The sequence below is a fragment of the Gordionus sp. m RMFG-2023 genome, chromosome 1, assembly GCF_954871325.1.
Source record: "Gordionus sp. m RMFG-2023 chromosome 1, tfGorSpeb1-WG-v2, whole genome shotgun sequence".
In the NCBI taxonomy this organism is placed as follows: Eukaryota; Metazoa; Nematomorpha; class Gordioida; order Chordodea; family Parachordodidae; genus Gordionus; species Gordionus sp. m RMFG-2023.
In genome coordinates this window covers 42,389,064-42,402,580 of record NC_088775.1, presented here as the reverse complement: position 1 = coordinate 42,402,580, position 13,517 = coordinate 42,389,064, and the positions used below count along the sequence as shown (strand labels likewise).

General features: G+C 26.6%; 2 protein-coding genes across 2 annotated transcripts; both read left to right on the top strand.

Annotated features, from left to right (window-relative positions):
- Positions 1 to 9,779: 9,779 nt before the first annotated feature.
- LOC135925787 (uncharacterized) lies at positions 9,780 to 10,247 on the top strand. The gene has a single exon (XM_065461266.1). It carries the CDS (start codon positions 9,780 to 9,782, stop codon positions 10,245 to 10,247), a length of 468 nt encoding a protein of 155 aa, XP_065317338.1.
- Positions 10,248 to 10,623: 376 nt separating this feature from the next.
- LOC135925777 (uncharacterized) lies at positions 10,624 to 10,947 on the top strand. Its single transcript, XM_065461253.1, has one exon. It carries the CDS (start codon positions 10,624 to 10,626, stop codon positions 10,945 to 10,947), a length of 324 nt encoding a protein of 107 aa, XP_065317325.1.
- The last annotated feature ends 2,570 nt before the right edge of the window (positions 10,948 to 13,517 follow it).

Sequence of the window (13,517 nt, the reverse complement as noted above, 5' to 3'; positions counted from 1 at the left end):
ATGTTCGTTGAGGAAATCCACTTTTGAAATTGGCTTCTTTCACCATGCAATTTCTCTTTATCATCTATGACACACTATGTTATTTTTTTCACTTGGTTTTGCAGTGACATTCACATTGGTTTTTCGATCTCTTGAATAGCAATTTTTACCAACATGTCCTTTTCTTCCACAAAGTTCACAACTTTCAATCATATTTTTATTTTTAATTTTTAAGTTAGAAACTTCACTGGACAAATTTTTCATACTTTCTCTCATTTCTCTAATTTCATTTAAAATTAGAGATTCCTCGGTACTTTATCTCAAAGTATTATTTTTATTATTATTTTTCAAAATTTCTACTGGTTTCTCGATTAAAACCTCAGATATTTGCTTTTTAAATTCTATCACAATTGAATTGAATTTTTTATTTATATCCTCCGATATGTCAATATTTTGAGGAGAATTAAATACTTCACCCGTATATAATATTCTCTCTGATTGTTCTTCCGGTATAACAATCTTTTTACCATTTAAATTTTTTAATTCTAATAAAATTAAATGTAAACTATTTTTGATATCCTCAGAAATATCTAAAGATTTATTACTATTCAGATCACTTAATTTGATTATTTTATTATTCACTGATCTTCTCTGAATTTTATTAATTAATTGTCTGAAACCAATTAATAATATATACAATTTAAAAAAAATGAAATCTGTAACCGCACTATTGTTCACATCCAATTCATTATTTCTTATCAAAAATTTTATTAAAATTATTCTTAAAAATCGAAATTTTATTAAAATCAGGCTTCCTATGCACAGTAATAAAAGGATAAACCATGATTTCATAAATTTATATCAAAAATAAATTTTTTAAAATCCTATAAAAATTAATTTATTAAAAAAAAACTTTTCAAATCGCGTTGTGTTTAATTTATAATTCAATAAAAACAAAATTTTTTACCTTTATATATATATCCAGAATTAGTATTATTATGAGGAACCCGGTCCTAGAAATTGTTCTTCCTTTAAAATGTCTAAAATTCTCTTCCCAAAATATTCACTATTTTTTTTTTAATTTTTTTATTTTTCCCTAATAAGTGTTTCGATCCTGGTCAGATGGTACCAATTTGTGAGATATCGTTTTTATTAAAATTTCAATATCAAAAAAAATTATAAAAAGTCAAAAGTTAAAAGTAAAAAATAATACAAAGTAATTGAATATCAATTCTCAAGAAATAACTAATAATAAAATATATTCTTTTTGATTGACATTTTATAATATATATGTATAAATATATATCATAATAATACAAAACTACAACAATATTCACACCTGCTTTTACTTCTTACCTCGGAAATTGAATAACAATTTATGTTTTGACACCGGTGACCTTTGGAAGCAATGGCTAGAATGAACGTATGGTGATGATAGTAATTTTGACAACTATTTTCTTCTTTCTCTCTATAATAATGATAATATTATAATAATACGGAGGATCCCAAGAGTCATTTAGCTTAGTACAAACAAGGATTTACAGGGGCACACGATACCGACTTCCAAAGACAAAAATTAATTTAAAAAAAAAAAAAAATAAGCTCTCGACTTTACAATTATAGGGATCTTAGTTACCTGTGAAACATGACACATCATATAGACATAACGCTAACTTCCAAAAAGAAATATTTACCAAAGGCATAAGAATTATTTTCTTCTATTAAATAATCTAACCAGGCATCAGGTACATTATTATCATTGTTATAGCTCTTACATGACCATACAATTTTTTAACACTATTCTGCCGGCAACGGAAATAATAGATCACTTCTTTCTTACTCTCTTCTTTACTATGCTAGCTAACATAGTATCACCCACTATAATTAAACGGGTATACATCATGTATAGGATCTATATATTAGTGAATATACATGATGAACGCTACAACTCCTAGTGGGTGATGAAATTGCACGAAGTGCAATTTCTGGCATGGTAATGAATGAATGAATGAATTTAAAAAATGTATAAAGTATTTTTGTTTATAATACATCACATAAATCTAGTGAATAAAAAAAAATTATATTCAATTTCGTTTAGCATAAAATTTTATAAAGAACTAAACTATAATTATAAAGTTTTTTAAAAAAAGTTATAAATTTGCAACATGGACATATTAATAAAATTATTGAAATATTAATTATGGGAACTTGTAGTCCCACCTCCGTTTTTATAGAATAAGGTTTTATTTGATTTTATGTTTGATATGTTAATTTTCATATAATTTTATTTGATAGATTATAATAAAAAGGTATGTTTATTAAATAAAACACACACATGTGGTTTGATTTAAATATTTATTCCTCTAACCACATCTCAGTAATTATTTTTCCTAAGGCATTAAGACATGGACACCATCTTAGTGTATTAGGAGCAATAGCAAATCTATTTCTTCTTTTGTCGTTGTATTACAGGCGCGCAAAGAAACACGTTCACTAAGCACAGAAGAAGCTTGAGCGCTTAGATAATCTATCGCCATAGATGGAAAATAAAATACACGGATAATTGAATTAAATTTTTAAGATATTTCCGACGTTAATTAAAGTTTGTAAAAATTATTCATATTTTATTTTCTACATTTTCCTTATGAAATTTACCAGAATTAATCTTCCAATATTATAAAATAATTGTATACCCTTTCAAAGACGGCTCCGACAGATATATCGTTATCTCATCGGAGGATTGCTCGATTGCCGATGATGATAATTTAAATACGTGCGCCGACTTTGTTAGACTGTTTCGGTGAAACATAACCATTTAACTATTCCCTCGATTATTCTTTAACTATTTTTACTTGAGGATAAGTTGTTTAAATCTATTATAAAAAATACCTATTTTAAAAAGGACGGTAATTATTAATATATTGTTTAGCCTGTTAGGATAATCTTCATATTTAAATTTTTTAATATATTTACTACTAGCTTCATTAATATTTATTATGCTATAACTAAAAAACCTCCTTTGTTAAAAGATAGAAATGTGATAGAAAAGATTCTATTTGTTTTAAAATATTAAAATCCACGATATTCAGATCACAGTTTTCTATATGTAGTGGAATATTGCACAGAGCATCTATTTCCTTCAAATAAAAATTCTATAAGTGAATACATAATTTATTCAAAAATATTGTATCATAATTTATTTTGAGAAAATATATATTATGATTAAGCATTTAATTCTAATATCCAATAAATAATGCAATTGCAATTTCAATGGTAAATACTATGTAATTCATACTCTTTGCAGCATAAAAAATGTGTTATTCCACCTGGTTTGGCAAGGTAAAGGAATAGTCACATTTTTGGCGTTATTCCTCGAAATTCATTAAAAATTTTATCCTACCGATGAAGTTTTGCAACAATTTTCCAATTTTACACAATTTTCCAACCCTTCTAAAACTATGAGATTTATTATATGGGCCGGGCATCTAATATTATTTAGAAGTTTTAAGGTGGTGTAATATTAATATAAATATAAATTGAGTATTGTTGATATGGTTTTAACTTTTAAGCTACAATTTATTGTAATAGATTAAATAGATAAACGATTTTTATAATATATATTTTCTTATTGTAAACATATAATATATTTTATTACATTAAATAAATCACTTATTTCATTTCAGTGGCGTCTTTATCCCTCTGTGATTTTAGAATTTTCGAAGTCACAGGTATATTCGGAGCATTATCATGTGTTATAAATAACACGTTATCAAATAATTTATAGTTTTTTAGACATTCATACATTAAATCAGTCGCATCGGTGGCTTTATGGGAGGTAGACATCAAGAAATATGTTTATCATTTTAAAATCTCTGATAGAATGGGCAGTGATCGAGCAGTAAGACATGCCATTTAATTCTGACCAAGGATCTGTCATTATTGATATGTCGTGTTTAAAATCTTGGAAATAATTTACAATTTTATATTGACATCTATCTAATATTTTTTTTAGTTTTTCTATTTTCCTTGTCTCATAATCAGGTATGAGTCTAACCCTAGAGCTACGGTTATAACAGTGAATCTCGACCAGGATGCATTTACATTTGATAATATATTTCGGAGTTTTCCGATTCGAATATTTTGATGGGGAGATTATCCTTTTACTAGGTACTACCATGACTAGTGTTGTTAATTAGTCTATTTCTTCCGACTAAGACTAATAGTCGTAGTCGAGGAAATCGACTAAAAACTTTAGCCACTAAATTAGTCGATTAGTCGACTAACGACTAATTTAGTCGACTAATCAGAGAAGATAAACAAAAAGAAGTAAAGTGAGAATTTGTCACTAAAATAATAACTATATGAGTCATATATAAGTTAATTTTAATATTTTTTGAATTTCTTTTTCTTTGAAGAAACAGGTTAAAATTATAAATTGTAAACAAAATTTCAGTGAAAAGTGAAAATTGTCATAATTGTTATTTTTGAACTTTTTTTAAATTATTTTAAAGCAAGGTATAAATATATATTGTAAACAATAGAGGTAGGCGCGGGCCTAATTTTTTATTCACGGTCCGCCCGCTCACGGTGGTAATAAAAATATATCACGCCCATTCACGCTTAACACTAAAAAATTTTTGACATTTTGATTCACGCCCGTCACGCCCGAAAATTCACGGTGTTTTTAAATTTTTCATAACTATTGCTATAATTTTACACTTTTTTAAATTCATTCTATTTATTTCTCTAATTTCATAATCCATATTAATAACAAAAAATAAATACAATCTATTAATCGAAATTTATTTGGAAAAAGAATAATGTACATCTTTTTTTATTTCAATTGTGTACGCCTTTCCTCTAGTAAGAGATTGGCTACAGAAAATAACCTTAGAAGCCGAACTTGCAACTGATAAATTTTAATCGATAATTTTCTCAAAAAAGGAAATGAATATTCCTGCTTCCAAAACTTCAAAATATTATCTTGTTATTTATCTTATATGAATCTTTTAAGTTCATCCTCACAGCTTTCATCGGTGATGCTGATGCTTCATCAGAATCATCTAGAAATATACGGTCTTTTATGAGTGTAGAATGAATTAGGAAAGTGATAGTTGGTATTGATCATTTAGAATATATGGTTTTTTATGAGTTTAGGATAAGTTAGGAAAGTTATAAATGGTAGTTGGCATCGACTTATGCATATCATCTAATTTTATATCATTTAGCATTTTTAAGATTGTTTTATTTATATCATTTTCTTCTTTTATTAAAAACTTAAGTCTTTTTAAATTCGGATTTAGAATTAAGCCTACTATAGTGGCTGCATAATAATCTTTTAAATGAAATCTTGTTCTGTATTTTAAGGTTTTGATTATTATTGTATCACGTTCAGAAGGTTAACAAAATTTTATTAATTTTCATAGACAAACTTTTTGTGGGACGAGAATCTGCTCTTAGATTATCCGAGCATTTATTAAATATTGATAAAAGTTAATCTAACTAGCGTATGATGCTGATATCAATTGTGGCTAATCTATTTAATTCTTGTTTGCTAAACAAGTACACCTATATTTCAGAATATGATTTTAAGAAACTCTGTATCATACAGAGTTCCATCTCGTTATTCTCGTTATTATCTTGTTTAAGGATGTGGCTTAGTTTGCTATTAGCTATAGATTCTAATATTGTACTATTTTTTTTTACCCCATTTATATTTAAGGCTATTTCAGTTAAAAAATTGTCAAAAATATAATGCATAATATTATTTAGTATATGGCATATACATGCTAACGTTTCGTCATCTTTGAATGCACTTATAAGATTTGCTCCGTTATCACTCACAACTATACATTTATTTAAGTAATTTTCTACTTCTGTATATACTCCTAAAATTGAATTGACTACACTTTTAATTTTTACGTTTTTTTCATCCATTGCCCTTGTGACCAAAACAAATGTTTTTAATTAAAATCCTTAATGATAATATGTCCTATAATGGTTAAAAAACTTAGATTTTTATAGTCATCCGTTCAAATATCAGTGATTATGGACAATGATCATGCTTTTAATCTTAAATTTTATTTCATGGTATATTTTTGGACCTATAGTATTCATGAGAGTTTTCCGGTTCACAACTTTTATATTTTGTTATCCATATGTAACACCAACATTTATCTCTTGGCCTAGCTTGTAAAATCCTTCACTTTCTGTTGCATTTAAAGATTGAAGATCTTTACAAATAAAATATAACTGACTTTTCTGTAAAAAATTTAAGCAACATTTAGCATACAGTCTCGCGATAAAAAACACTTAAACATAAAAAGAAAATAGAACTAATAAAATGATACCGTATGTTGTTTATAAAATGCGGAAGATTTTTAGTTTTCATAAATTATTCTTTTTTAAAAAAGAACTAAATTAAATCAGAAAATTTATAATCTTCTATATTAATAAAAGGCTTAAAATATACTGTCACACGATTAGCCAATAGAATTTCGTGCCTTATCAAGTCAATTATTTGTACCTGATAATAGTCAATCATAATTTTGTTAATATATTATGTAATATTCAACTTCTTTATTAATTATAGGATGTTTGTCCTACTTAAATAGGGAGTGATTCTTAATAATATTTAATTAATATTAACAAATTCGGAAGTATTTAAGTTATGCTAAATTGTAGTTTTAATCTCCATGATATTTAGCGCCATCTATAATATTATATTTTATTTTAAATAGCATTATATTTCAAAGTGGAAATGTAAATGTTTTGTCTTAATTGATGTCAAATATATTGTTCTTTCTATATATCTATAATTTATCTATCTATCATAGCAATTTTAAGCCAATTTAGATCATATTAGCAAAATAGATTTAATCTCCTATAAATCATGGAAAGCATTTCAGAAGTATTTTGAGGCAATAGGCAGGAAGGAACATTAGTATGAAAAAAATGTTTGCAGATAATCCTACAAGAGCTAAGGAATTCAAATTTATAATATATATATTCAATAAAAATCATCATAGCTTAACCATATCAAACACGCATTCATAAACCAAATCGAACCGCCATTTTCAAAAAAAAACAATACTGAATTACAAAACATATAATAATATAAATATAATTACAATATTAACATAATTAGATATATTTTTTAACAGACACCACATCGAGCAAAACCATCATAGATAAGATACCATCATCATCATCAGTAAATTTTATTTTATACTTTCAATTTACACGTCTTATTTCCAGTTATTTACGGCAAGTTACGAGCAAGGAAATTACATCAAAAAAACGACACCACATTGAGAAAAACCATCATAGACAAGATACCATCATCATCAGTAAATTTCATTTTATACTTTGCCTATGAGATAACCTTAAAAAACTTATTTATAAGGTTATCTCATAAGCAATATAATTTAAAATTTTTATAAATACTAATTTTTTAGACTCCTATACAAAAAACAAACTTACATAATAAATAGATATAATATTAAATAAGTTTTTTAAGGTTATCTCATAGGCAACGTAAGTTAAAATTTTTATAAATACTATTTTTTTAGATTCCTGCACAAAAAACAAACTTACATAATAAATACATATAATATTAAATAAGTTTTTTAAGGTTATCTCATAGGCAATGTAAGTTAAAATTTTTATAAATACTATTTTTTTAGATTCCTGCACAAAAAACAAACTTACATAATAAATAGATATAATATTAAATAAGTTTTTTAAGGTTATCTCATAGGCAATGTAAGCTAAAATTTTTATAAATACTATTTTTTTAGATTCCTGAACAAAAAACAAACTTACATAATAAATAGATATAATATTAAATAAGTTTTTTAAGGTTATCTCATAGGCAATGTAAGTTAAAATTTTTATAAATACTATTTTTTTAGATTCCTGCACAAAAAACAAACTTACATAATAAATACATATAATATTAAATAAGTTTTTTAAGGTTATCTCATAGGCAATGTAAGTTAAAATTTTTATAAATACTATTTTTTTAGATTCCTGCACAAAAAACAAACTTACATAATAAATAGATATAATATTAAATAAGTTTTTTAAGGTTATCTCATAGGCAATGTAAGTTAAAATTTTTATAAATACTTTTTTAGATTCCTGCACAAAATAATCTAATACTGTAGATAAATTTATAATAAATTAAAAACATAAAAATAAGTTGATTTAACATTTATGAATTATAATGATTATTGCACCAATAATTGCACAAATATATTTTACAAATATATCATTGGGTAAGATATATAAGGAAATATTTTTCACACTTACCCGAAATAAATTTAAAAATATAAAATATTTGTATTAATTAAATTTTTATTTTTACTTTTTTAAAATATATGTTATTTTGGACATCGTTTATATATTTTTTAACTGGTCATTGGTTTATTTATTTGAATGGGTTAATAAAATATATTATCAATAGGTAATGACGTATAATTGTAAATAATATTGACATTGCTTTTAAACATCTATATATCTCTACTTTTAGATGAATTTATCAGTTATTGAGATTGGCTTAAGTGGTATTAGTTTTATATTTTGGTTTGTATTGGTATTAGTTTTGTAACCCAATAAAATATTGAATATTGTTGTCTGTCTTAGAATTTTTTTATCAATGAAAGCTAACCCCCCCCCCTTCCATCTATCACCTAACATATAAATTGTAATAATAAAAAGATGATACTATTTATAAAGTAACTTTTGTATTAAGTGAAAAAAAGTAAAGGCACATTGAATATGACATGTTAGAAACAGTTATGTCAAACATCGCTATTCTGCTATAATTTAATTTTATGCTACTACTGTTTATGTTTCTATAGTCATATTGTATAGAAATCTTCTAAGTTATATATGCGACTTATACAGTAGCTACAATTGATATTTAAGGATTCTATAGAAAAAGAGCAAGACAGCGGGTATAATATACCTCATATATACTTACGTTTTATCTGAGCATCTTATTTTATATTTGAAAATTCATTTATCTATTCTGTTTTACCCACGTTAAGTGGCAGATTTAGGGAAGTTAAAATTTTTATAAATACTATTTTTTTAGATTCCTGCACAAAAAACACACATACATAATAAATACATAATAAATACATATAATATTAAATAAGTTTTTTAAGGTTATCTCATAGGCAATGTAAGTTAAAATTTTTATAAATACTATTTTTTTAGATTCCTGTACAAAAAACAAACTTACATAATAAATACGTATAATATTAAATAAGTTTTTTAAGGTTACATAGGCAATGTTATTTAAAATTTTTATAAATACTATTTTTATAGATTCCTGCACAAAAACAAACTTACATATTAAATACATATAATATTAAATAAGTTTTTTAAGGTTATCTCATAGGCAATGTAAGTTAAAATTTTTATAAATACTATTTTATTATTTTTTTTAGATTCATACACAAGATACCATTCAACAAACAAACAATGGAACGTTTCATACTACCAAAATCTAAAGAGCAAGGCATTATTGCTTCAACATCCTATTGCACGACCATGGTTTTCGTTGTAGTAATTTCAATTTGCCTGTTCCTACTTTAATAGCTCAGGATGATTTTTATAATAAGGATCTTGAGGCAGCTGAGGCATTGAAACTAATTACTAAATTAAATTTTTTACAAAAATCAGCCTTTGATTTAATCGTTCAATCTATCGAAAATAATGATTTTCCTCAGCGTTGTTTTTATATTGATGGTCCAGGTGGATCGGGAAAAACTTTTTTGTATAATACCCTAATGTGCTACATTAGAGGACGTTACCAAATAGTTTTACCGTTTGCAACAACAGGCTTTGCTGCTATTCTTTTAAAAGGGGGTAGAACAATACATAGTGGATTTAAATTACCTATTCCGATTGTTGATAACTCTGTATCTCGCATGAGTCTTCATTCCCCTGATGCTACTGTTATCAAAAGGTCCAAATTAATTATTATCGACGAAGCCACAATGATGACTAAATACGCTTTACGCTGTATCGATAGATTACAAAATATAATGCAAACACAGTTCCCATTCGGTGGTAAAATTATATTATTGGGCGGCGATTTTAGGCAAACTTTACTTGTCATTCCAAACAGTTCAAAAGCAGATATTATAGAATTGTGTCTTAAGTCTTCTGATATATGGGTTTATTTTAAAGTTATCCACCTGAATGAATATATGCGGTTATCTTCTGAAGATGTTGAGTATAATTCCTGGCTTTAGAATGTTGGAGAATCTTTATCAAATGTTTCCAATCCTTTACTCCCTCCAGATTCGATTGAAATCCCAAATTCATTATTAGAAAATTCATTAATCAATTCAATATATGAGACTCCATACAAATATCTGATATTAACCTATTTTCAAAAAAAAGTATATTAACCACTAAAAATAACATAGCCCTAAATTTAAATAACGAAATTATTCAAAAACTACCAGGAAATTCTAAAATATATTTTAGCGCTGATTCTATACAAACAGATAATCCTGAGGATTTACTTAATTTCCCATTGAATTTTATCATTCTCAAACCCCATCAGGAATGCCTCCTCTTATTTTAAATCTTAAAGTTGGGACAATAATAATGCTTCTTCGTAACATGAATCCCAGCAGAGGCTTATGCAATGGGACACGACTTCTTATCAAAAATTTACATGATAATTTCATAGATTCTGAAATATTATCAGGGACGCATAATGGCCATCGCGTTTTTATGCCTCGAATTGATCTTTCCCCGAGCGATTCCCGGTTGCCTTTCATATTAAAAAGACGCCAATTTCCTATAATTCCTGCTTTTGTTATCACTATAAACAAAAGTCAAGGTGAAACATTCGACAATGTCGGCCTCTTTCTTCCTGAACCTGTATTTTCCCATGGTCAGCTATATGTCGCTCTAACACGTTGCAGATTTAAAAAAATATGAAAATAAAAATATTACCTACAAAAAACCAGGGCACACTTTTGAATGATAATAGAGCATTTACTCTTAATGTCGTATATCAGGACGTATTAAATTCTGTAGCTTCAAGTTAATTCATCAAAAACGACACCACATAGAGCAAAAACATCATAGACACGATACCATCATCATCATCAGTAATATTTTATACTTCCAATTTACACGTTTTATTTCCAGTTATTTACAGCAAGTTACGAGCAAGGAAATTACATCAAAAAAACGACACTACATCGACCAAAAACATCATAAACACGATACCATCATCATCATCAACATCAATAAATTTTATTTTATACTTCCAATTTACACGTTTTATTTCCAGTTGTTTACGGCAAGTTACGAGCAAGGAAATTACATCAAAAAACGACACTACATCGACCAAAAACATCATAGACACGATACCATCATCATCATCAGTAAATTTTATTTTATACTTCCAATTTACACGTTTTATTTCCAGTTATTTACGGCAAGTTACGAGCAAGGAAATTACAAAAAAAAACGACACCACATCAACCAAAAACATCATAGACACGATACAATCATCATCATCAGTAAATTTTATTTTATACTTCCAATTTACACGTTTTATTTCCAGTTATTTACGGCAAGTTACGAGCAAGGAAATTACATCAAAAAAACGACACTACATCGACCAAAAACATCATAGACACGATACCATCATCATCATCAATAAATTTTACTATATTATATTTTTTTATATGGTTACAAATGTATATCTGTTGGAACCCCATAATCGTTAAGTCTTAAGGTATACACAATTATTATATTTTCTTATAATTCATATCTTTGTCTCTTTTTTTTCTATTTCTTCCTTCTTTTATTCATTCTTTTTTTTATTTCTTTGCTCCCCTAAAATCCATCTCCTACCTTTACGCGGTGGGGAGTGAACAGAAATGCTGACTAACAGGAGCTCTGGTGGATAATGTAGTATTTGGGGTTCCAATAAGAGACATTGTTTCCATGTAATAAATCTTAATTATTGGGTAAAATTTTCTTTTATCTTTTAAATGTGAGCAAGGTGTATATTTGTGCCCTTTATTGACAATAAAGAAAATGTCTCAAGCACCGGGATGTCTCGACTATATTTAAGAACCTGAGAGCCTAATATCTATCATCCTTTCATAGATTGAGTTTTTAAAGATATAAAATAGTTATAAAGGAGAAAATTCTAATTCCCCGTCATTCTTGACGGGTTATTAGCTAGTATTATTATAAAATTGCAAATTTATAATTATAAAATTACAAATTTATATTTATAAAAAAACAATTTTAAAATTAAAATTTCCGTGATTCACGGGAAATTTATGTTCACGCCCGATCACGCCCGCGGAAATTGTTGGGAAGGCCTGCCACACCCTGTCACGCCTTGGAATTTAAAATTTATTCACACTCACCCCGTGACCCACCGTGACATGATGGGTCACGCCTAATTTCACGGCCCGCGCCCACCTCTAGTAAACATGTTAAATCAAAATTTCAGTGAAGATGTACCATAGAAAAGTGACAATTGTCATAATCGTCATTTTAAAAGTTTTTGAATTTTTTAACACAAGTAGGTAAAAATATAGATTGTAAACATGTTAAAATAAAATTTAAGCGAAGATGTACCATAGGAAAGTGACAATTGTCATAATCGTCATTTTAAAAGTTTTTGAATTTTTTAACACAAGTGGGTAAAAATATAGATTGTAAACATGTTAAAATAAAATTTAGGCGAAGATGTACCATAGGAAAGTGACAATTGTCATAATCGTCATTTTTAAGTTTTTTTGAAACTTTTTGAAGCAAATTGGTAAAAATATATATTGTAAACATGTTAAATTAAAATTTCAGTGAAGATGTACAATAGAAAAGTTACAATTGTCATAATCGTCATTTTAAAAGTTTTTGAATTTTTTTAATGCAAGAGGGTAAAAATATAGATTGTAAACATGTTAAAATAAAATTTAAGCGAAGATGTACCATAGAAAAGTGACAATTGTCATAATCGTCATTTTTAAGTTTTTTTGAAATTTTTTGAAGCAAATGGATAAAAATATATATTGTAAACATGTTAAATTAAAATTTCAGTGAAGATGTACCATAGAAAAGTGACAATTGTCATAATCGTCATTTTAAAAGTTTTTGAATTTTTTTAATGCAAGAGGGTAAAAATATAGATTGTAAACATGTTAAAATAAAATTTAAGCGAAGATGTACCATAGGAAAGTGACAATTGTCATAATCGTCATTTTTAAGTTTTTTTGAATTTTTTTAATGCAAGAGGGTAAAAATATAGATTGTAAACATGTTAAAATAAAATTTAAGCGAAGATGTACCATAGGAAAGTGACAATTGTCATTTTAAGTTTTTTTGAAACTTTTTGAAGCAAATTGGTAAAAATATATATTTGTTAAATTAAAATTTCAGTGAAGATGTACCATAGAAAAGTGACAATTGTCATAATCGTCATTTTAAAAGTTTTTGAATTTTTTAACACAAGTGGGTAAAAATATAGATTGTAAACATGT

What these genes read in the sequence shown, in the direction of transcription:
- LOC135925787 (XM_065461266.1), top strand. Translation starts at nt 9,780, where the DNA reads ATGTGCTACATTAGAGGACGTTACCAAATAGTTTTACCGTTTGCAACA.
- LOC135925777 (XM_065461253.1), top strand. Translation starts at nt 10,624, where the DNA reads ATGAATCCCAGCAGAGGCTTATGCAATGGGACACGACTTCTTATCAAA.